The sequence below is a fragment of the Antedon bifida genome, chromosome 3, assembly GCF_963402885.1.
Source record: "Antedon bifida chromosome 3, ecAntBifi1.1, whole genome shotgun sequence".
In the NCBI taxonomy this organism is placed as follows: domain Eukaryota; kingdom Metazoa; phylum Echinodermata; class Crinoidea; order Comatulida; family Antedonidae; genus Antedon; species Antedon bifida.
Genome location: NC_136228.1, coordinates 35,056,039 through 35,082,846, shown reverse-complemented (window position 1 = coordinate 35,082,846; position 26,808 = coordinate 35,056,039). Strand labels below are relative to the sequence as shown.

At 31.2% G+C, this 26,808-nt stretch overlaps 3 protein-coding genes across 14 annotated transcripts in view; 1 reads left to right on the top strand and 2 right to left on the bottom strand.

Annotated features, from left to right (window-relative positions):
- Positions 1-8,598, bottom strand: part of LOC144838464 (myoferlin-like) — a 66,000-nt gene extending 57,402 nt beyond the window's left edge. For all 12 annotated transcript variants that reach the window (XM_078693837.1, XM_078693845.1, XM_078693844.1 and 9 more), the window contains exons 1-3: positions 8,358-8,598; positions 7,635-7,690; positions 5,301-5,392 (exon numbers count right to left, since the gene is read on the bottom strand). In XM_078693837.1, the coding sequence (XP_078549963.1) occupies positions 5,301-5,392; positions 7,635-7,690; positions 8,358-8,454 (245 nt within the window). In that variant the 5' untranslated portion in view covers positions 8,455-8,598. The remainder of the gene's footprint in view (positions 1-5,300; positions 5,393-7,634; positions 7,691-8,357) is intronic.
- A 1,434-nt stretch (positions 8,599-10,032) lies between these two features.
- LOC144838407 (uncharacterized) lies at positions 10,033-25,092 on the bottom strand. The gene is made up of 9 exons (XM_078693745.1): positions 24,974-25,092; positions 22,209-22,366; positions 15,045-15,202; positions 13,499-13,696; positions 12,879-12,983; positions 12,470-12,663; positions 12,073-12,179; positions 11,666-11,807; positions 10,033-11,467 (listed from the first exon to the last, which is right to left on the bottom strand). The coding sequence occupies exons 1-9, from the start codon at positions 25,090-25,092 to the stop codon at positions 10,297-10,299; spliced, it is 2,352 nt and encodes a 783-aa protein (XP_078549871.1). The 3' UTR covers positions 10,033-10,296.
- On the top strand, positions 14,214-14,947 carry LOC144837006 (AP-5 complex subunit sigma-1-like). Its single transcript, XM_078691971.1, has one exon. The coding sequence runs from the start codon at positions 14,294-14,296 to the stop codon at positions 14,912-14,914; it is 621 nt and encodes a 206-aa protein (XP_078548097.1). The 5' UTR covers positions 14,214-14,293; the 3' UTR covers positions 14,915-14,947.
- Positions 25,093-26,808: the final 1,716 nt, after the last annotated feature.

Genomic DNA, 26,808 nt, shown 5'->3' with positions numbered 1-26,808 from the left:
ATTTATACCAGCAAGTTATTAAAAATAAAATTGAATAAAAACAATTAATTAAATATGTAGATTTCATTTCACATTTAGTGAAGCAGATTTTTTGTTTAAATTTAATTTGCATTTTATTAACTTTATTTACATTTTTTGAAGAAAAAAAAGTATAATTTGGAATTAATTTTTATAAACAGTATTATAATAATATATATAAAGAATATAATTCTTATTTTCTGAAATAACAACGCTATTGATTAATTAAATCATGATATAAGTATTCAGGTAGAAGAACTTTTTATAGTCTGTGTCCCATGCTGTTTTTACATCCATTGGAGGACCACATAATTCTATGTATTCCTTAGGAGGGGCTTATTCCTCTGGGTGGGCTTACAGGTATACTCTGGGTGAATCTTGTAACCATGTGATCTCTAAATTTGACCGACCAAATTAAAAAATGAATAATTTAAAATTGCAATCAATAATGTTTTTAACCTTGCAGAGTATTACATACAAAGTCCTGACTAATATCACTAAAGCCTACAAAGTTTAATAGAATAGACATTACATTAACATAACAAAGTAAGATAATAAAGATTTAAACAGGGCTTTATTACAAGCTATAAGATAAGTCTACTAAACTGGACTCAAGGTTGCAAACAGCAAACAAACTTAATATGATGGCATAATCATTGGAAGGAAAACAAACTTTTTTTTAAAATACTAAACTTTTTTTTAATACGCAAGACATTAATTTGTTTCCCAATTAGGCTAAATTGAAGCTTTATAAAAATTAACCCTTAGTCTATGCATGGAAAGCCTATAAAATTAGATAGCTGTGTTTACTGTAGAAGAGGTTAGATACAGTATTATCAAGACATTAAACCTAATACTAATAGGCGACAAATAATGAATGTACAGCAGGGAGTTGTAAAATATTATTTTACTTACTTATTTTCTTATTTTACAACTCCCCGAGTACAGTATATTCACCATGTGATACAATTATTCAACATTTAATCTTTCAAACGAAGCGACTGTATGATGTTAGTAATGTGGGTTCCAATGTTACGTATCAATACATTTTTGTACTGTAAACTTTTTTTTTAAAGTTGTGTTGAAAACCCGGAAATGTTCAATTGAATGAGTGCCGTATCATGGCACGCCTGTTATAGTTTTAGGATCTCTAGTCTAAAGGCTTAAATCATGCATACTGTCCTAACTTTAGTTTTAGTCATATCTAGTTTTTGGATCTACAGAAGGCTAATAGCTTTCTTAAATCATGCATACTAAATAGACTCTTCTAGTTTTCTATAGGTCTCCTTTATATTCTTAATAACATCCTCCGCTGTTATGTCGCTACAAAAAACAATGCACTGCCGCTTCATTGAAATTACTGTTTACATTTAACTTGTATATCAATGAAAAGGTGTTCCATATATTTACAAACCATTTGTAATGAATATTTGAAAGTTGAAGTACAGGAAGTAGATTCAAGGACCAAACACCCACATAAAAAAACACCAGTCAGAAAAAAGGGCGTGGCTTTGGATACCGGCACACTGAGGTACTGTAGAAGGAATTGGGGAGAACACCCTTGTGTCATTTGAAATCTCAGCTGTGCTGTAAATTTGTAACTTAATCTAACACTTAAAAATAGAGGATATTTCCAATTCAAAGTACTTATGATTTGAATTATGATATACATTAGATATACCATAAGCTATTTAAACCCAAGTATAATATAAACAGACTGTACTATCATATATAAACTGATGTATACAACAATCTAATAAACTCCAACATCAAGTTTATTTACTTACCTAATTAAACATATCAGTGTTTACTAAGTACTAAAACTGATAACAATATTCCAAACAGGTCAAATAATATTTCACACTGTAGTTTACTATTATTTCATATCATGTACGTGTATTATTTTCTCCCAGTTTATCTTATTAATGTAAACATTTTTGTCATTTTTGGGCAAGCCAACCTGTAGTAAACAATAAAAGTGTTCACCCCTTGGCCACATTTTTATTGGCCCAGACATTCGATTCAAGTGGTTCCTTTTCACATATTGTACTGTATGTATTATATGTGAAAAAAGTTAAATGAATAATATTATTCAATAAACTGATATATTGTCCCCATTTGACTCATAACCATTCATTTTGCTTATACCATAACCATCGATATGAATCAGCATGTAAGTGCATCATCATTTCAATCAAAAATGAAATTGTAATCAAGGGAGTTTGTTCCAACCATCAAACCTCCCATCCTGGCTACGAGCTTGAATGTTTAATTCCTATATTCAGAACTTTTAACAACAACAACAAAACAACAATCTACTGTACACATTAAAAACATCAAACATTATACACCAAGTAAAGAAGCATTAAACATCAACATAAGGAAAGTGAATTTAAGTATTTTCTATTGTACATTTTAATATTCTGTGGGTTGTCATATTTGCATAAAACACACCTCCCACACAAGTGTTATAAGGTGGGCACTTATCAATAGTACTTTGAATCAATACATTCCATATATGGTCATATTTCTACTTTACAGTTCATACACAAAAATAAAGCCCACAGAGAATTGTGGTTTTGAATATTTTCATTCAAGATTATTCATTTTCAATATCCTTCACAACATATAATCAATGGACAGATCAGAGCAACAGCATTCATACTACAATATCCTTTTCTACAATCAAACGTACACATATAGGGTCAAGTTGTGTTGGAGACTCGTGTGGAAATTTTCCATAAAACTTTATGAAATATTGCTATAGCTAAATATTAATTGATTTTTTTGTAATAAGAATAAATTTGCTTTTTTAATCAGATAAGACTCAAATATATACTGGTATAAACTATATTTTGCTTTTTTAATCAAACAAAAATAATATTTGTATAATTTTCATATCATTTTTCTCTGTTACAATAAGCAGTTGCTGCCATTCTTCTTAAACTGTACATTGTTAATGAACAATGAACTCCTAACAACACAATGTGCCGGCTCTCGCATCATGCTTCATGCTATCATAAAGTAAACTTATTAGAAATCATTATCAAAATGATGTGGGCAACACTACCAGCAAACTTTGTCTTTGTGATGTCTTTTTGTTCCATTACCCATCTTCTAAAATTTAAATTTTCTCCTCTTCAAATATAACAAAAGGCATATTGAAAGATTAGTAATTTTGTTATAATAATAATATTGTTTTATGTTAATAATTTATATCATATTTTAGGATTGATATTTCAAATCATCAAACAGTTTTAGGTGAACATTTTTTTTTTACTTCATATTTCATATTTCTGTTATTTTACAATTTTGTATTTTCTTATTACAATATCTTTCCACATTTTTAACTCCACATTACCTGGACATTATCAATAGATGGTCACCACATTACCTGGACATCATCAAATGATGGTCATAAAAACTGGTAATTACTAGTTTGACTATACTATAGGGAATTCTAGTCAATTTGGTTTAATTCAAACATTATTAATTTAGGAAATACAGTTAAATTTCATAAAAACCAACCTGGTTTCTATGATTTCAAAATGTTTATCCAAAAATGGATTTTTATAATTTAGTTTAATAAATATATGGGTCTATGAAGATATCCAGTTTGGTACTTATGACTACAACACGAATATGTACATATATCACAAATATGATATGCAACCTATAACATGCCTATATTTTTTTTAAGGAATATTTTGGCCGTTGATTATATAGATAATTTTCAATTAAATTATAATATGATTTATTTTCAAATCAAACTCCACAGGTTAAACCAAACTACAAATATTTGTTGTATACCTTTAATATGCATGTATTGGATTATCTGTCAGAGAAACTGATTAATTAAACAACAAGCAACTGTTTTTACATATTAATTAAAAATATGCATGATAATGGGAGACCAATATTTGAATAATTTAATTGAATATCTAGTTTGATTGAATAACCATGTGCCATTCAAAATGCTACAAAGTTATGGATACAAAATATTCAAATGTTATTGTAAATATGGAGAAATATATGATAAATCAACACTAAATAATAAAAACAGTTGAGGATTGTTTTAAATGATGCTAAGATCATAAATTAAAATCACAAATACACTAGTATCCTATCATCATAGTAATAAAATTCTAAAAATTATTCATATTTCCATGGTAAAACGGGACAGATGTTTTCTGGTTCTATGATAATGAATTCTACATATTGCTGTACTTTCAAGCACAAACCAGTGATACTACAAATGTTTAATGTGTTAAACATTTTTTAAATACAAATATAAATACTTTATCTTTATTTCAATTTAAGCAATTTATATGAAACTAAACCTCTGTCTACACTACTAGTTTGCCCAAATGTGATGTGCCCAAATATGGTAGTGATATTCCCAAATATGGAAGTGATATGACATCATCATATCCATATATGGGCACATCACATTTTTTGTCACATAAAATTTAATTGTGTAGACAGAGCTTAAGAAATATATTCTGCTAGCTACTGGAAGCTCTTTGCCTCAATGTCCATACTATTTTAACAACTATTACTAAGGCTATATTCACAATAATGTGTCTTATGGCTTATTAGAGTATAATGCTGAAAGGTAAAGAACAGCAAAGGAAAAAATAAAGGCAAAAAAAAAGAAAGAAACAGGCTAAACACTCAATTGGTGTAAACAGGGCCTAGTAAGTAAGGTACCAAGATAAAAAACAAAAAAATACAAAGTAAAAATCTTGACTGTGACTTGCTGTTAAATTCAATGCCATTACTACTACACTACTCAAATAGATGAGTAACCACCATATTCTAATTAAAACTCATTTGGTTTCCGAGCTTATAATCCTTGATGGAGTGTTAATCTAAAGGAAGTTGAATGTTTAGTACTAGCTATATGTTATACTACTAACATAATGTTTAATACTACACTATATTGTTTGATATTACTAACATAATGTTTAATACTACTATATTGTTTAATATTACTAACATAATGTTTAATATTACAAATACGTCAATCAATACTACAGTAAATTTTCATAACAAATTATAGAACACTTCATCATTGAGGAATTCCAACGTACGTACACACACATACTTAATTTGCTAGTTCATCTATAATGCATGGACTAGATCTCGCACATAGTATGCGTTGCTATGTAGCTGTGTTGGTTTAAACAATGAAAAATAGATTTATCCACGAGGGTAAATAAATTAAATGCATTTGAGCTTTAAACTACAATCTGTATGGAAAAAGCATGTTTCTTTCTTACCGGTTTCGACCAACACGTTCCCAATCTTTCACGGTTGCTACAATGGAGTCTGACCCTGTCAGAGGTTTTCCACTTAGATCCCATGTAAGATTCTATTAAGAAGAAAATTTCAATATTTTAAAAGATGATGAAATAAAAGTGGGACGAACCGACGTAAGACAAAAAAAAGTTATATTTGATGACAACTGAAAAATAAATTAAGACCTTTAATTGTGTAAGGGCTATATCAATCAATAATAAATTTATTCAAGCTGGCCATACTCATATTAACATACTGTATGTGTATGAGAATGGTCTGTTAGTACTATAGTTTAAATACATTGTGGCTTCTGTTATGCCTAATGTATGCAGACTTTCTAAAATGTAAGCTACAAAGGGGCAGATACTTAAGTGTTTGATTTAAGAAGATAATACTTTGTTATGACCTAAATATTGTTTGATCATTTTAAAAGGGGGGCTGAGTACCATTAAATAAAATTGTTTGCATAAACATTCTTGCCTATAAGCGTAACAACATGGTGAAGTTAAATTGTTTAATTAATATATTATGGTAATATTCATTGCTGTACTATAATACTATTAAAATACTACTATCAGTACAATTGCTTTAGGCAACAGCTGTGTATTGGTGTAATTATACTAAATGGTATAGTATTAGCACTAGTTATACTTATAGCAACGTTTGAAATATACATTGTATTCCTAAACTGAAGTAAAAGTACAAAACAAACGGACACCACTTTTAATAATGGAAAGAATCATTAAATAAAAAACATTGGAATGTTAAAGAAATACGTCCTACTTTAAATAACTAGTCTGAGCATTATAATACTGGAATTATCAATACATGGTTAGGTCTACTGAAAGACATAGAAATTAAAGCAACTCATGCAGCAGATTTTGAATGATAATAATGCTATCCTTTCTTAGTATGGAGCAATTTACCGGTTTGGTTTCACAAACAGGCATTCTATTATTCTAAACAGGAAATCGTTCAAATTTTACTACTTTTACTGTTTTGTAATTCTGTTGTATCAGTAAATATATGATTTTATTTATGTTTATGTAGGGATCTTATGAGACAAGTATTTTTACTTCTAATTTAATTCCTAAAAAATGCAGTTTGTATTGTATTTATCTTATAAAATTGTTTACCTTTTGCTGTTTTAAGACATTTTTTTAAAAATAAATGTTGAATGAATATTATATATATTGTAACATTTTCCAACTTTAAAGTAGAGAAATACTAATAATACTAATATTAAATAATACACCTACTACACCTATAAAACCTGTATATTAAATCAATGCCTGATATAGCAAGTAGCAGTAATATATATATTTTATAAGTTTGTAACTCTGTAAAATGCTATAACTGTTCTGTGATGGTGACTTAACTGCTATCATGTGCCTCAGCATAAAGTGAAACAATAATTTGTGTTGTTAGATGTTTGAGATCACCTTTTAATTACTTCCCATTCTTAAACCGTTTTAGAAGACATTTACTCACTAATTGGGCCTTTTAAGTTCAAAGTTGACTGTATTATCATTAAAACTACTTTTAAAGACTCATATAAAACAACCAAATTGGAAATATGCAATGTGTGGGCTGAAAAGAATTTTGTTATTAATACTTAAAAGAGCCAAAAAGCATAATTACATTAGCACTATCATAGGCGCATCTTACTAACGTAAAAGTGATAGCAAAATCACACAACACTGTTTATGTACTTCCCCAACGTCAACCCTTGTTGCTATGACGATGATCAGGAAGCAGTGTCAAGGACTTTCACTTATGACATCATCATGGTACAAGTTTAAAATGAAGGAAACAGAGCAGTTGACAGTTGGTAGTGGGGGAGGGGGAAGTTACAATGACTGGATAAAAATGGATTAGGAAAATGTAAATTAATAAAATACTATAGGACCTATAGTCGATAGCAACATAACAATTTTAAGATTTTAGGTAGGCCTTAGTTAAAATTGCAATACCAAAAAACCATAACAAAAATGTGTTATTTAATAAGGACTTCTAAAAGAAAGAATTTGAACTGTGTTTTTATATACAGTAGAACCTGGATCCCAATGGAAATAAGCTGATAAGCTTTTTGGGCTATCCTGGAAAATCTTTTATAAATGTATTATTTGTAATGTCCGTAATTTATGTTATCACTTTGTATGTTTTTTTTATGATGATTTTCCAAATAAATTCAAATCAAATCAAATGAACCTCTCCTTGGGGACACCTCTATTGAGGAGACACTTATGAAACAAACCAGGAGACTAGATGATACTCCATGGCAGACACCATATAGTTGAAAAGTGTATACTTACAGCATTCCATGTTGGGTTTAACTCATCCTTAACCACTTCTGTCTTCTTTCTTGATCCTTAAATTAATGTTAAAAGCAAACTTTACAATTGGTATATTCATTTGGAAACATTTACTTTTCTATTCAAATCGTAAATATTCATAAACTCAAGCTTGTGATTCGAATACGCCAAAAGAAATGTTTTCAATAAGAGAATACTGAAATATGTCCCAAACATAGGTATGAAATAATATTAAAAATTCATTCAGACCATTTAAGTTGATGTGGGGAAAAAGTTTAAAAGCAAATAAAATGTCGGCAAAACTCACAAATTCGTGGTTGCCACAACTGGGATCCACGACCACAGAAGTAAAGAAACTTATTTTATTTTTTAAGTCATAATAAACCATACATCTTATGATAATTGTGGCAAAATAGTCCTAAATTTGCAGGGGGAAGGGGACATGGTGCCACTCTCTGGAACTCCAACCAAGGTCACACCTGCCCACACACAGGTGTCGGGTGAAGTTACTCAAAGAAAGAATTAAGCTATACTATCGACAAAAAGAACTGTTTTGTTATTAAATAATTATTTCATAAAGATATGTAAATAACACAGACCCCCCTAAGCCCAGTAGTGGAAAGATAGTCAAGTATATAAAAAAAAAACCGGCCGGTTTGGTCACACCTCTCAGCCCAACAAACATACAATACAAGTACTGTACAATCATATATATCGGCTTACCTTGAAATTCCACAGAAGCAATTGGATCACTTTTGTTGCCAAATTTCTCAACGTTAGGAAGGTCTGAGGCACTCACAACAATCACAGTCAACGACATGACTGCTGTGAATCAACCTTCTTACTTGCAACTAGGCCTATTTTAATTACCAACTTTTCTTTCAAAGTTTCAGGAAGAAAGTCAGGAGTTTGACTCTAAACCTCCCACTCGTCGCCGCGCCTATAAAGTCAGTGGAACTCGAGTCTCGCTCGCACACACATACCACCACCAGTCAGTCAAATTCCAGGCACCAGCAAAACTACTTTCAACTTTGACACCAAAGGCTAACTTTCGCCAAAATAATAGAGGGCGACATTTATCAATTATTCCTTATTCATATACAGAATGAGGCCCTATACTTTATAATTGATTTATAATATCTAAATAAAAAAATAAGTTTGGCGTGTAATTCAAGCAAACATTTTTGGGCACAAATTATTTGTTCGTCAGGTCAGGAATGTGAAGGATCATCATCATCATCGTCGTCTTAACGTCTTCACGTCTTCAACTTCATTAACGTCATAACGTCAAAGTTCTTTGATAACGTTAAAACGTCATAACGTCATCAACATCAAAACGTCATAACGTCATCAACATCAAAACGTCATCAACATCAAAACGTCATCATCATCATTATTGATTATTATTAAATCATCGTAGAAATATTTAGGTTGGGGAGAAGGTACAAGAATGAAATGTAAAATTACTGTAGGTTTTATTTTCTTATTTTATTCAGTTGAAAATGTCCAACAAATTTAATTAAATAAATAAGGTACCTAAAGTACATATTTACATCTCATAAACTAGCCATAGTAGGCCTAAACACATCAGGTTTTTAAAATTTGGCTTTATTTTAATATGCCAGTAACTATAAAGCACTTTTGTTAGTCTCTGGTATATAATACAAATGTGTTTGTGTTAATCTAGTTTTAAACATTTTGTTTTAAATTCCCAGTATACTAAAAAAATGTGGTTGTTATTGAAAAAATCTAGTAATTTTGATTTATTGAAGTAATAATCTAGTAAACAAATTAGATAAGTGATGAATGTTTCTACAATTAAAATAAATGTTTTCTATTAAAACATTCAAACATTAAACCCAGAAAACAAAATGAAAAAACCAAATAAATTAAATAATTCACCGTGATCTACCCATATGTATGTACATTATCAAATAAAGTAGTTTACCAAATTAAACACTTTCTTATTTCCAGATCCTTGGAAAAAGAGCATATTAGGTCAAATGTCTATTGCACTATTGTACTGGATTACCTCTCACAATTTATCTACATTGTTCACCTATGTGTATCATTATAAATCAAACAACAAACCCATAGTTCTTAACATTTTGCTGCCTTTAAAGGAAGCTTTAAGCTAGGAGTTATTCTATATACAGTAACACTCACAATCACTTTGGCACAAACTATCCAGTTTTCAGAATGTATAAAGAATTCCTACAAATATATTAACTTCATCAGCATCAAAGAAAAATAATGAAAAAAAAACCTTTATAAATTATTGGAATGTTAATAATAAAATACAAAATGTAGATTTCAGACGTTAAAAATACACATACTGCACTGTAAGTGTTATGGAATGTTGATTAAATTATACAAATGTAATGTAAAATACAGAATACTAGATTTATGAAAAGAATGCTATTTTATAGCTGCTTCTTAGAATTTAAAATGCAACAATATTTTGATACACATACTGCACTGTAGGTCTAAAGCTCTGTCTACACTATCAAACTTTATGTGACAAAAAAATGTGATGTGCCCAAATATGGTAGTGATATGACATCATGGTGTCCATATATGGGCATATCACATTTTTTTGTCACATAAAGTTTGATAGTGTAGACAGATCTTAAGTGTAATGGAATGTTGATAAAATATGTATTTAGTTAATAATTGGTATTAAAAGTTCTTCATTGAGAAACTCTAGAAAACTTCCAATTGGAGGTAAAGGAGAGGACCGCTCAAACTCAGCTTGCTTGTATTGTTGCATTTCTTTCATGCAACAACTCACAAATTTTTGCGAGATGTTTGAATTTGCGACGTCCATCCTGGCATACTGCTCACCAGCGTGCAAACAAGCCGGGTTTATCGCACCGTTATTGTTGATTTCGCTTAAGTATATCACATGATCTTTAACAGGAACAATATGCGTTGGGTGCATGTTAAGTCCTTGTCGATTGTAAGAAGTCATGTGATGTTGAGACGCGTACTGATCGTACATTTGTTGATAGTCCATCAGTGATTGGCTTTGGTAACCAGATGGATAACTATGGAACATTAGATTTTCCCACGTGGGGATTTCTTGGGGTAGTTCAGTCATATTCTTTTGCATGTCACATGACGCATTTGCAAACATGCAAGAGGGAGGTAGTTTGACATCAGTGACAGGTGAAGGAGGAGGTGATGGCGGGATGTTAGAACACGGGACAACCTGTTCGTTACATGTAGGAAGGTAAGTTTCAGGTGACATCTGAGGTGTTAATGGCATTTGATACTGCATCTGCAATGGTTCTGGCGGAAGAGCGGTTAAGCCCTGTCGTCGACAAAACTCCATGTCGTACATCTCTGGAGGAAGGTGCGATAACATCTGGTACATGTTAAACTGGTTCTCCATGTGGTTAGGTTGCGAGTAGAAATCGGTTTGCTGTCTTTGAGTGTACAAGTTTGTTGATGGTGTATTTTTATTTGTATTTTGGTAATTACATTGTTTCTGGATGACATCATGCGCTGCTTTCTGGTATCGATGAGGTGCAAAGGTCGAAGGGTACATGGGCGAGTGGCGGTCTCCGGTTTGGTGAAACGTTGATGGACAGCTGCCATGAGGGCTGTGTAAAGACATAGCATATTCCTCAGTGGCCTTGATTGTGGCTACTTGACTAGCATTAAGGTATGTGTCACTGCTAACCCAGCGACGTTTATAGGGGGTTTCTGTAATTGAGATAGGCTGACATTCAATCGGTGCCTGTGGTGGCATTATTAACCTGAAGTACTCTTCATTCCCATAACGTTTACGTGCCTCAGCTTCTTGTTGTAAGTATAAACTGTCTTCTTCCCTAGAATAAAAAAACATTTATAAGTGAGAATTTTTGCTCTAAATCATCAACAAATGACATCACAGATTGCATACAATATGTTCAATGGTCTTCTTATACATAAATTTTAATTTTTATTATTGTAATTTTTAGTGTAATAAGATATAATGTTCAAAAATAAAAGATACCACTAATAGACAGAAATGAGAAAACACCAACCTGATAGGGCAATGTGTTAGCATAATCCCACACTTTCTTGAGTTTTTCATGATAACTTTCCCTCTTGTATGCATCCACAGCCAGGATCCATTGCATTTCAACACTCGGAAATAAAGAGTGTGAATTTCATTTGTGTCCACCACTGAAATTAAATTAGTAACAAATTTCAATATTTTAGGTCTGAAATCAGAAAAGGATGAAAGTATAGAAATTCACTCTAACTGCATTTTATACAATAGCTGTAAAAAAAAATTGGCCCTAAACCATCTCAGCCATAATTTAACCCGAACCCGAAGTCAACTCGGCCTCAAATCAACTTGACCCTTTGTGTCAACTCGGCTACAAACCAATCGGCTATTTATTGTTTAAATATTTTCCAATGCAATGTAGTAAATACAAAATCTTACATGTTTTGTGACAAACAAATATAGCAGAGAGGTCATCAGGGTGAATGAGGTCATAGAATGATTTAGACTCCAATTCACCAGGCTTGTAGTTTAGTAATTCATTTCCCCTGAAAATAAAAAATGTCATCATTGTAAAAATAATAATATTTTCAATTTATATAGCGCCATTCCAACGATCATTGCTCATGCAGCTGTGGACGTAGAATAGATATTACACTTTTCAACTACATGTTTCTCCCCTAAGGGTCACGTCATGTTAGCGCTCATTCGTCTGTCCATTTTCATCATTATCATCTTCTTTATAGCTATCATTGTCATCTTCTTTATGATAATCATTTTATAAATCATCACCATCACCATCATCAAGACAGAATGTTTCCACCAGCAGTAACTTTACCTTGTATCAACTGATTTTATTTTCAAATCCATATCATGCTTTGTCCAGAATGCACTTTGTTTAATGTCAATATCAGCTTCGGCTGCCACCGATACAAATGGACGAAACACAGCAAAAAGGACCATTGACGGCACTTTTGATGTTGATTTGATCAAGTTGGGAAAATGCCGCATTTTTCCAGAACAATGCATTTTCTGAAAAAAAAGAACAATGAAATTTTTCTCATAAATTTTCAGTTCAATTTTAAAAATTTTGACTAATTCTTTCAGGAAAAGGATGACCTCTAAAGGATGACCTCTATTTTAGAAATGGATATACCCACTTAGTTGTTTCTGGCTACATTAGATAAATTAAAATATAACTAATTTAAGGATAGTCATAGTTTTTAAATCCATAAAAATTCACTTACCACAAAGCCTGTACTGGTTCCATTGTAGCATTTCATACGACATAGAAATGATACCTTTTTGCTCCGAGAGCCATTTTCACTATTCTTTAAGATCTGTTTATGCACCTGTAAAAAAACCATTTCAATCACTTTAATTGAATAGTGGGAGGGATTGTAATTTTTATCCCATTAAAAACATTCTGAATATATATATTAGTGGAGTTGTAGCTTGGTGGTTAACGTGCTTGCCTTCCAATCCCAAGGTCCAGGGTTCAATCCTGACCTAGTGCCAGTGTTGTAACTCACAACTCTTTCAACTCCACTCCCTAAGCCTCAAATAAGACTTAGTTTATAAGCATGATAAATTATAAAATAGTTTATCCATCCTGTAATTGGTGAGTTACTTAAAAAATTAAAAACATAATAGGCAAAGAACATTAATTCTAAACCGCCCAGTGATATACTGAAATTTAATTAATTCATTTGAAACGATAAAGATGAGGAAATCTGTGTGAATGAGAAGTCGCCCCAACCGAGATTCGAACCCGGAACCTTCTACTTGATATGCAGATGAAATAAAAATTGTGAAAATATCGGTAAATTAGCTATATCTATATTAAATTAACTTATATCTTTCTTACAGATGATTTGGTAGCTTTATCAGACAACGTATGCTCCAAGACAACCTTCAGCTCATGATGGTCATCTGGATGGACAATACCATAAAGACACCGGTGAACGAGGTCTACCTGGTTAAAACCTAGATGAGTTGATATGTTGTCTGTTGCATATAGGATAGTGCCATCCGATGTAACCACAACCAAGAACCCATCTAATGACTGGAAAATACAAAGATTCATATAAAATTATTATATTGAATTTAAATAATTTGATTAATTAATCATTTAAATTAATATAACAGCTAATTAAATGTGATCACTGAATATATTGCATCATATAATTATGAGATATGGTTTACTTTACAATCTTACCAACAACAGTAGGCTAATCTATCTAGCCAAACCTACTCTCTGACCAGCTAGGTAGTGGCATCAAAAGGTACTACTACTAACCTAGTAGGCCTAGGCCTAGGCCTACTGAGACTGAGACTGACTGAGAGTGAGGATTAGGCCTACTAATTCAGGAAAATAAGCTAACAGCTGGTTTATTTTATATTTATATATTTAATGTGTAACAATCTATCACATCACAAAAAAAAGCTTAATTAAGGTTATTTAATGAAACAGGACATGACAAAAATCAAACTCTATCAACTAACTTTAGGCCAATCTCCGCCCTCAATATTGCTGAGTTTAATACGCATGCGTATGTTTTGGTTTCTGTTTTACTCTACTTCCGGGTTGTAAACGAAAGTTCCAGTTGTGTACTTGGACTGAGTTTTAGCTATTTATTATGTTATTTATGCTTATAATATAATGGTTTATGCTTTTATAGCTCATTCATTATTACCAGGAGCATGCAGAGTTTTGTATTCGACCACTTTTGGACTAGAAGATTCACAAACAGCCAACTACATTTCTAGGCCTCGTGATGTAGATTCGGAAAGTAAACATGACACGGGGAAGGACTGCCGAGTTGAGCGTAAAGAACAGATGTCGTCGGTAGCTAGACAAGTGCAATCTGAGTTCTCATTTCGTAAAGCTGTTTTAGGATGTTCTGTTGAAGATGATATGCTAAGACATTCAATAGAAGATCCAACAGGAAAATCGATTTCAGGTTGTTTTCGTTTACCTGCAGGTGACCCATTTGTAACTGAGAAAATCGTTCTATGGCAAGGACTAGGAAACTTGGGCTTATCGCTTGTATGTGAGAAGTATGAAAATCGTCTCCAGGCTGAAGCTATTTTGAAGTTGTTAGCACGATATTTACAAGAACATTTAAAGGCTTTGGATCAACCACAGGAAATTCTTCTGAAAGTGGACAAAGTGGCTGCAATAGTCCATCATATTTTACCTCAGGGTCAACTATTATTCATGAACAATACAGTTGTGAGACAAATCGAAAAAGAACTTGACAATTTGATTAATTCTAAATAAAAATAATAGTTTTTGAATAAATTGCATTATATATCGTAAAAGGTTGTCTTATTTGTTTTCTTTTAACTTCAAGAAATAGTCATCTTTCAAATTTCTCAAAAAAGTTTTAAATAATTATAATAATACTGACCTCTAACGACAAATGCCTCTCTGTCTGTTCGTCTACTTCAGAGGACGCGGTATATTTTCTTTCTTTTGGGATACAGGTACTGGTCCATTCAAGTGGTGAAATGTGTATGTCGTCCGGGGCTGATGACTCGGGTTCTGGTAACGTTGTAAGACCAGCAGCTTTTGGTAAAACAATGATAATATCGTATAAATTGTAACATCCTTTCTGATGTGAGACACCCCTATAATAGGCCCAATGGGACAGTTATTCTACTTTTCCCTTTGACCACACAAAGAGAAACATTAAAATACATAATGGTAATAAAGATTGTTGAAAACTGAAAATATTTTAAAGTTAAAATTTGCCTCATTTTAGAATTACGCAACATCAACAAATTTAGTCACTCGTGTTGTGTTTAGTTCTTAGCGGCCACACTTAAGTTTGTCTTGTTTTCAGGCATTTTCTTTGTACACTTGGTGAATGGCTAGTCATGGCCTGATGCATGGTCTACTTCCGTACTGATCAATGTTATCAATATTTCAGCAAATATGATATTTATTTGTAAAACGCTCGAAAGGTCCAAGGGAAGGGCAGATTGTGATGAAAACATACAAAATGACAAGCTTATTGTAGGAATATAGATAAGAATAACGCGTCAGATGGTAGGTTTAACGCGTTATATAAAGTGTCATATTATTTGACGAGCGTCAATCAAGTCGTACTTATCTCGTTCTTTGGTGGGCGTTTGTTATCGCAATGCCATTCAACATTTGTAGCATACAAATTGTAGATAACATCAACCGCAAAATTTTGGGTCAATTTGAATTTATATTTGTGTACAAGAGTTCAAAAATAAGAAACAAAATTATACGACAAAAATAGACATCATTAAAATCTCAAAGAAAAGTACATACTTTTTAAGATTGCTAAGAGAATAAGAATTTTAAAAGTATATAGACTATATCGATATAATAATTGACCAATTAGGTGAATAAAAAATACATTTATAAAAACTTTTACAAAACTGACCGACCCCTGACCATGGAGCTATAAAATTAATTTAATTCTATAGCTCCATGCCCTGACCAACGAGATTTCGCTTGATCAAGGTCAAGTCTCAGTTTTGGTAAAAGCATTCGTAAAATGTAGTGTTGTATTGACTACATTTACATAACGATTAAAGAACATTACATATAAACTACTTTCTAGCATTCATGATCATGGGGAAATTAGTTTCCATGGTATGATTAAGCAAACTATCATTGTAGGTATTTTCAAATAATACAACGTTGCTATGAACTGATGCTAGAACCACAGGAAAACAGTCAAATATTGACTCGACATGTAAGTCCAATCTTGGATCAACAAAGGCTAAGGACCAGCAATAGACGTTAAAGAGGACATCACTAAGTCGTATCATTTATCATAGTGATAAATTACACTAATATATTATCCTCCTCTGTGTAGGAATATGAGGCTTAATCATGTTACTTATATTGCGTGATAATTTGCTTGTTTTAATATTTACACATATTGAGCTGTGAATCATAAGCAATTATGATGTACTCGATATTAATATTTTAGTAATAACGCCTTTTCCGCCAATATTCATATATTGACTAAACTAAATGATTACATCTTGACATCTATCAATCAAATATAACACGTAATAGACATGTTATCTGCTAGACAATGTTTATTACAACATTGCCTCTTAAGATTTTTGTACATATTTTTTCATTTCCTTTATTAGTATTCTTTGTTTGGTCTTCCCCCTCACTTTATGTTGGTTGCACCAGTAAAACAGGCTCTACAGTGGTAGTACCGATAATTACATGTTTTAAAGTTAAATCTTGGGACTTTATTTCTGTATAATGAAATGTATGGCAAAAATTATTCTTTGTCTTACTCAAAATATAATGTACTCCAAAATAAAATATAATGAAAAACGAAAATGCGTTGCATGCTCCTACCGAGCGTTATTAGAAGACGGAATGGAAATGTAAACGAAATCATTTGTCTCTATAAAATATTAGAAGCTGTTATGCAAATCTATTATAACGGGAAAAAAATGATTAGGTCTAAATTTAAAACAAATGCCTAATATTTCTAATAGGCCTAACAATTAAAACATTAGCCATTACTGCATTGGAAATTACGTCGATCGTTATATTCAAATTCAAATTAAATATTTGCAATCATTAATAATAATAATCAATCAACGGTTTATAGTTAAAACAAAAAGTCTAAACTCATAATGCACTTTTTAAAAATCTATTGAAAAATTATTCAAGTAACAACAATAACAATTTACCACGGAGAATAATATTTTATCTCCTTCTTATTTGACATTTCAAATTATATTGTTCTTTAGCAGTAACCACCATTACTTCTTTTTAAAACTCTTTATCAACGTACATGTTGTCGATTCACAATAAATTAGCCAGATAATATAAATTGTCTAGAATATTGTTATACAACGATTATATCTTAATGCGAATCATCGTGGACGCTGCGGGCACTCTATTGATGTGTAGGCTCGTGTTTTAAATCAAGCTAAAACTAATCGGAAAAACGTTTCCATCACAAAATGGAATTAAGTCACAGGTATATAAATCAACAGGTTGGATTCTAAGTAGTTAAGATATTGTGTTTGAAAATTATATGATGTTTATTACTGCAACATTTTGATATTATTATTTTTACACAAAACATGATTACACAAGCAGCATAATGTCTAAATGTATTACTTCAGATATTTCAATATATATATTTTACAAATACGCCTACAAGGCCAAGTACATTTAATAAACAATAAATACAAACACACATTATAAGTTATATACTCTGTAAATGTTCATTGATTATTCAATAACAATCAATTAAGCTTTTTGTTAATGTGTATTAACACATTCAGACTAATTTACAATGTGTTATAAACACATTTAGATGTTTTCTTGTCATGTTTCATTTAACTTTTAACCTAAAACATTATTAATCATATTAATAATTTAATTACCATATTATATAATATTACTAAAAAACAAAAAGAAAATCTCGTAATAAATAATATGTTGATTTCAATTTCAATAAATATTTGATTTTAAATTAGTATTGTAAAATTGCTTCCTAATTCAGGCCATTTATTGAGTTTGACGCGAAAAAAAATATTGAAACACTGAATATTGAATGTGTAACGCGTTTAGTTATTGAAACACTGAATATTGAATGTGTAACGCGTTTAGTTATTGAAACACTGAATATTGAATGTGTAACGCGTTTAGTTATTGAAACACTGAATATTGAATGTGTAACGCGTTTAGTTATTGAAACACTGAATATTGAATGTGTAACGCGTTTAGTTATTGAAACATTGAATATTGAATATGTAACGCGTTTAGTTGCTACATGCACATAAAGAACCATTATTTTTTACGAGAAGGAGAGAGTTTTCGAATTAGACACGAAAATACACGATTTTAAAAATGTTAATTCCTAAAACCTCTCGATTAATGTATTGCCTGAACACAAGTCAAACGTACTAAAATGATGTTTGTTTATTAAAGTGAGAAATTACACTGGCGAGAAGTACACACAAAACCCGAAATATCGACGTTTTAGGCTGATCAAAATCCAAGACAGAGAAACCGAATTTGATGGATTTGAAGTCCTCTCTAGCAGGATGAGAGCCCTTATGTTAAGCTAACAAAACGTAGATGGACGTGGCTTAGACATAGTACAAACTCTAGGTGTGTGTGCCCATTAAAGACCACTTAATGCGACGTTTGACTAACAGAATTGATAAGCACACACTAACTTCAAATAAAGTCTTAATTTTAAGACAGTAATCACAGTTAGTAAATATTGAGGGGTATTTAAGAACCAACTAACCACAATTAAGTCTTAATTGAATTTTAATGCGATTTACTAAAACATTGAAGCCAATTTAAGATTAAAACGAATTAATATCAACAACAAAATAAAACCATGGAGTATGTTAATAGATAAAGTACCTTATATTTTTATTCATCTTAATTGATTATAAATATTACTTATTAAGAATGAACAACACAAATAACTAATGAAATCCGATCCTACTAAATTAAGTATTTGTAATCGATATGTTGATGTGTACACACATTAAAATGCTTACATTCTGTAAAGTAAAGTTTGCCTTGGATTAACATTCTACGAACGAGAATGTGTGTATAAAGTGTGTGGTTAATGGTTCGTTCCTTTTAAAGAAATCCATGGTACGTCCATGTTAAGATACATCTACAGTAGTTGTTGTATTATAATGTTAGTTGGAGATGGTGGTATTGATAATCTAAGCATATCCCAACACAAATCAACGTGTAATACATAATGTAAAACTATATTACAAAATTGTCCTGCAAAATAGTTTCATAAGTGGAGTGGAGATAGTAAGCCTACAGTGGCCTACAGAGAATCGGGTAAAGAACGGGCGATGTAGTGATTGCTTATTGGTGGAGATTATGACGATATTGCAGTTAATGATGATGAAATAAATAATGATAATAATACAATGTGTTTTATTACAATGATATTGTTACTAGCATATGTAAGTTTTTAAAGTTTCGAAAGAAAACATCTATGACCTTGAATGTTAAAACAACAGTAGGCCTACAGACAGTACAAGGTCATGACCATCAAGTCAGCTTTTTTAATGTAGACTCTACGTATCTTAACTTAATTATTAAGCCGAACTGGCATTAACATCAACAAAAAAGTCTTACCTCACACGGATATATGCTAATACACTAATTATCCATCACAAGCTATAAGAATAAACTTAGGTGGGTGAGCGAACGCCAAGGCCAGAGTTCCGCATCCAATATATTTTTAAATCTTATTATATCTTCATATGTTTTGTTCCAAAGTACCAATTAACTTTCAATAACATGATAAACCAAAACAAAACTGACAACAACGTGTTCATAATTAAGCTGGCGAGGTGGGACATTGAAAAAAAATAGAGCAGAACAAAACAAACGTTTGTTTGTATTATACATATGAATAATTGTTGGTAATTATCAGCAATAGAAATAAATTTATGAGATTCAATCAGTATTCAAACGAAAAATATCACTTTATCGACGCACGTGGTACTTCTTTATTCATAAAATTTACCATTTTAAAAAGTGTCATCTTAACTATTGGCTTTGAAATTTAAATGATTACATCTCTTTCAGATGATGCGATGAGAAGCCTGGAATGATGTCGGTGGCTGGTGGTAGCACTGAAATAGGCATAGGACCTGTAAACGACACGAGTGTGTCAGCCTCTCCACGTGTTTCATAACGTCAGGTCACGTGTGCAATCAAATTAATAAGGCAATTTCACTATCAATTTTTATAATCTTGTATATAATTAACAATGGGCTAAAATCCCGAAAAATCTCACTTTGTGATGACGTCATCAATAGTATAAACTTCTGAATTTATCTAAAAGTTGTGAATATCGTTAAGAGTACCTTAATTTTTTTTATGTAATCTAATTTATAAATTTAGGATAGCATAGAACAATTTCCTTTAAAACTACTTTTAATTTAACTCTGTAATTAACTAATATAATGCCCTTAATATAAATCATGGACACTTGTAATAGATATGTTTTACATTAATAAAAAAAACGTTATTATTCAACAAATATAAATAGAAGGTCCCTAGTAGTAGTGGTCATTCTAGATCTGTTATTACAATATTTCCGGCCTTTAACTTCCTGAATATACAGAGTGGACGCGTACTCCAATCGAACTAACAAATCGGACAAACTTAATTTGCTATTATGTAATCATTACTAGGCCTATATTATGAAATTATATACATCAAAACGACGCACAATCGATAAATATCGCCTTTGTATTTATGAGGAGAGGGGGGAGTGGGAATAATAATTTACCGTAGGACCAATTTGGAAACGAAATTAGTAGTTTAAATGGTTATCCTGCTTTTATTGGTGTTCTCTTGCTTTTTATGGTCACTTTGTATTGTTATGAGTCAATCAATCAATATTGATGAATATAAGTGCAACATTCTTTCTATAAAAGGTATAACAAATTTGATTCTGGTCTGCAAATGTGTACATTCAACACAAGGAGGCCTAGTAATTATACTCCCATCCTCAACGAAACAAATTATATAAGATTGTCCACGCTTAAGAGTCTTGAGCGTGTTAAGAACGAGTCAGAAGATCCGATCCACCACTAGGAATAAAAATGCCTTACGCATCCACATCATAGTTCAGTACCCTAATTAATGAAACCAACGCCTTCCGTGACAACGTTTAAGAAATTGTCTAAATTATCATTGTTACATTTAGATATCAAGTGTGTAATAATGCTACAGAAATAATTAATTTAACCCATGAATGTTTAATTAGAGAGAGGCGAAACATTCATTCAGTCGTGTTACACGTGTTACAAGTTCGAATGTTAATACTAAATTGGATATTCGCCCTTGATACGGGTACAATCAAAGTATTGTTGGAATTCGTTTAATGATTTAATTGCTTTCCACATTACAAAGTTAAAAGCGAAAGTTTGTATCCGACGATTTGTTTCGTTGACATTGATGGAACACATAAAATTAAATGTATTCTATATAATACCAGTATTTTGACAAATTAATAAATTGTATAAAATGTTTATAATGAACGAAATTTAAAAAAATATATAATTATAGTGTATCCGGCATCTGGTTATGATGAGCGAGAAGTAAAATTAATTTAATTACAGGGTATTTTGTAATTACATTAATCCGCACTCATTTAATTATGAAAATTTGAATAAAATATAAGCATTCGGCGTCGGTAAAAATAAGACAGTTCGAAAATGGTATTATATGGATGGGTATACGATAACACTACTCGATGTCAATCTGTATCCTGTATTTATATTTCTAGCCTATATGTCGTTTCAACATTTTGTTTCTTAAGCTCTGTCTACACTATCAAACTTTAATATATGGATGTGATGGTGTCATATCACTACCATATTTGGCCACATCACACTTTATTTATCAATGTAGACACAGCATTAGCTGTTTATTTATTATACGTTGTATACGGTTACATAATGACTAAAAACATACATTTAAAGATGTATTGTCCCCCAAAAACATGAACAATGAAGATTAATAAAATCAATTAAAAATGGTACTTTACCATCGAAAAATATTTTCGTTCTGAAGTAGGAGATGACGAGTCTGAAGACGGTTTGGCTGTCCAGTTTGCGGTGCAAGGTTGCCTTGTCAATCGGTAATAACGTCTCCAACGCTTTTATTTGTTCTCGTAACTTGTCTCGGTAACGTTTCGATTTAAAACTGTTAAAACGTAAAAAAGAGATAATTAATTGATATGCTAAATTATGATTTGGATGTAAGAATGATATAAAAATAAAATACATGATGGGCAATTAAACAATAGCAAATATTCGTTACATTGGATAACTAGCTCTAAAAGTAAACTAAACCAGGCTTATAATTCTAAATATGTATTTCAATACAATTTAGTAAACTATACTTTAGCAGACAATAAATGGGGACAAGTCAATGTCAATATAGGCCTACATCGTTTTGATTTAGCTTTTTGCTTATTTTTTTTTGTATCTCCATTGATATCCAGCCACCAATACCCACAGCATTGTCATTTTTTTGTCAGTAATTTGCCTTGGGATCTGCATTTTTATATCTAATGTCGTACAAAATGTTGTTCCTTAGCAGTTAATTTATTACACGTGGTATACGGTTAAAGACTAAAAGACTAAACACATACATTTAAATATAGGAAAACGTAATGTTCAACAGTAAATATATGAACTACATAACAGTGGTTGATCTCAGTTTCATCAAAGCTGTATGAATGAACGTACATTGTCTTCTGTTTAAATATTAAAGTCCTTTATTTCCATCCTATTATATAACAATACTGTAACGAGAATTCACCTTGAAGAGTACTATATCCATCACAAATATGAATATATTAGATTTTTTATTATATCTTTATTTGTTATAAAATCGTATATATGAAAAAAGGTATGTGTAAATTCATTGAAAGTATTAGTTATACATAAATATATTAAAAGTGTTAATAATAGTAGGTATGTACAATGTAAGACACTCAATAGACCAATATTTTGTATTAATACTACTGTATAGACAAAAAATTATTATTATTATATTATATATTTTTTTTATTACAGTATTTTACTAACATGAAAACATTATAAAATTATATGATCAATGTTAAAGATAAAGAAATATTGTCTCCTGCAAAACAATATTTTGTTGAATATACCATTTTAATGTCACATAATTCACTATGACCAAAAATTAGATTTAAACAAAATATTTACATGTAAAAACTGTAATTTAAAGCAAAACATTGACTAGAAGTCCATGAGTTTTTGATTGAATTTTTTATAATGAATGCATTTTTTATAAACTGCAAAATGGCATATTAAAAGTCTATTTTTTAATTAATCTTCATTTTTCATGTTTTTACATCTTTAAACGTCTCTTTATAAATTTATTCATGAAAAAATCCACCTGTTGGTTTAAATGGAAACTTTCGCAGGTGTTCAAACCACATGCATGAGAAGTACATATGAATACGCTGCCAGGTGGCTGCTACACATGTTTCAAACGTGATGTTCACATACTGATCTAGGCCTACAGGTTTATCAATTATTAATGAAAACTAACACAAACCATATTTCATATATATTGCAACCAAACTTATTTAAATATATTTATTTCTATTTATTTAACAAGAGGATCCCTCGTGTATAGCTTTTAAATTTTAAACAAACTGGTATTAAGGGGTCCTCCATAAATTTAAATATTAAATCCATTTGTATCCGTTTTTGTCGACAGGACCACAATGCAAAACAAGTTTATTTTGTGTATAGATTGTGTATAATCCTGTATAAATATGTTGTTAAATAAATAAATAAATAAATAAATTTAGGCCTCTGGCCTATAGCAATAAAAAACGTTAAAAAAGACAACAAACGTTTTCAAGTTTAACATTTTATAAAGTTTTCAGTACTCTTGTTTTTAAGAATGCTTTTATCTATTTTATCACTTGTTGGTCTTTTGATGTTTTAATGTATTTTAAATGTATAATTGTCAAAGGAAGGTCGAATTTCCAGTTTATGAACGAATAAATAATCTGGAATAAAGTATGAACTGAAAGTTTTGTTTTATTTTGTAATAATATTGACTAACATTCTCCACAACCTATGTATAAAAGCTAGGCCTAAAAAATCGGGCGATAAACCTTAATCTGTTGCCTTTCACAACCCGGTTCCCCATCTAGGCTAAGTGCCGTATTGGCTCTTATAACATAGTCTAAAATATTACATAATACATTACATTTACATCATAAACCATAATATGCTTTCATTTATAATGTATAGAATATAATAGTACATAGTAAAATAACTCATTTTGGTTTTTTTTTAAATTGGAAAAAACAGTTGCTGTGAAGTAGCCTATGAAAAACATACGTTAATAAATGTAGGCCTAGTCACGTCAAGTCATAAGAAATGCATAATTATGTTTAACGTTTGATATGGTAAATGTTCATGTTAATATTAATACAAAATATGACGACCAACACGAACATCTAATGCCATTATCTGCATATTACTGCACTGGTCGTGAATATACTTAGTTAAAATAAAAAGAATTAGTTTTACGTTTTAGTGATCTGAGTGCGTGATTTTAATCAACAGTATAATGATCATGATTAACCCGTAAGGATCGGTTCGTGTTACAATTAAAGAATAAACAAAACTTAAAACCGATTACGAACGTTTACTTAATTCCTAAGCAATTACATATTGCAAATGAAACGAATAAAACAGTTCAACTACTAAATTTTTTAAACATTTTGCAATTGTTTTCGTTACGGAGAACTTAGCTTACCTTGGGTCTATTTTGCTGGTTCCATGGCGGGCAGATGCAACTCCTCCACGGGGTGACTGCTTGCTGCCGTGAGGAGGTAAGCGACGATCGCCTACCGCCGTAGATCGTGGTGTCAGCATATTCAATAATGTTATTAGACACAAGTATATTTTCCGATGGTTGTTTTTTGGTGATCGTGCTAATTTGATCAATATCTACTCTTCAGGGTGCAGATCAGAATATTAGCTCACACATCCAGAGTCTAAACTATAGGCCTGTATCAACAATACGACAAGAGATATTATTGGCTAAACGGCGTGCGAGCGACGACGGGAGACGATCAAACAATATTTCTATTTTAAAAAACGAATCATTTTAGAAGTTTGAAAGAGATATTCCGTGAATGAATTAAAGTCAAAGAGAGGAACCGATAGTTTGGTCAGCATATTTCTGATTTAGATTTATTTATTCAATCAGATTTGGAAATTACCATATCTATAGCATTATCAAACAAATTGAAGATCGTAGTATATTTTGGAACCGCCCAGGTAAAAATGGAAAAGTGATTGACGTGCGCGGTGGACGTGTCGATTATTGAGACGGGGATAAGTGGCACAATTTGCTTTATTTTATGCAGTCTTAAATTTAAGTTGAATAAAACATCTATACTTCTCGACTATTAAAACCATTCAAAACAACAAATCTTTTTCGTACTAGGCCTAGACATAACCTTAGACTATATTAGATCTAAGCTATGATGCACGCTATGCTGATTATGCCTACCTATCTTTACGACAAAAGGACTGGATCGCTGTTCGCATCCTTCAGTACAGCACTAAATGTTGTTTAAACGACTTTTGCGTACCCCAAATACATTATCGAATATTAATTTGGCTAAAATGTACGTTACCGTAACATCATGTCATATTTGTCAAGCCATTTTTTTTCTTCAAGTCATTCGGGAACAGAATCGTGGGATCTTCACCAGTACCACCTGTATATTCTTGCATGCAAATAACCAATGTCATGTGACTGAATATTGACCAATACAATGTTACTTCTACGATGACCTGAAACTATTGAAGACATTATAATTGTATTTCTTTAATTAACATGTCTAAGATACCAGGAGCGGATCCTGCATTGTGTATAGAGGAGTGCATTTAGTGAACTTGTTTTGAAGTAAATGAATTACATGACTTTAGCGTGAAACCTCATCTGTGTTGTGTACAGTATATCAGTATACAGTGTATCAAATAATTTGATTTATGTGTTGTGATCAAAAGTTTAATTATTTACTTACATTACTTTAATTACATGCTTTGAATGTATTCTTGGGAGAAAATCATAAAACTTCTGGTTTACCGACACAAAATGGGTCTAAATGACTCCAATAACATTCGCTGTCCCTCCATCGGAAAATCATCATATATCATTTGTTTCATAAAAATAGGTATAATTTTTCATTTTATATACATTTTTTTTATTTAACACTGATGACAAGTCTATTCCCTCGCATTAAAAAAAAATAAGGTAGTTTGCCAATACTGTTGTACGAATGCATTTCGTATGGATACCATAGAAGCAAGGTGGTTTGGAAAAAGTAAAATTGTACTTTTATCGAAAATACTGAATACACAAAGCATATCTGGTTCGTTGTTGTCAGTGACAACACGTGGAGAATTAACAGAAAATTAGCTTAACTATATACACAAATATTGACGATAACAAAGATAAATTCGTTTGGCAAAAAAAATAGAACACACAAAATGTGTATTTCATTGTGTAGTTCTCTCAGTCGGCGCGACATAGAACGTGCTGTAAAAAGTGTGGCAAATAGGATTATCTTTGAAACT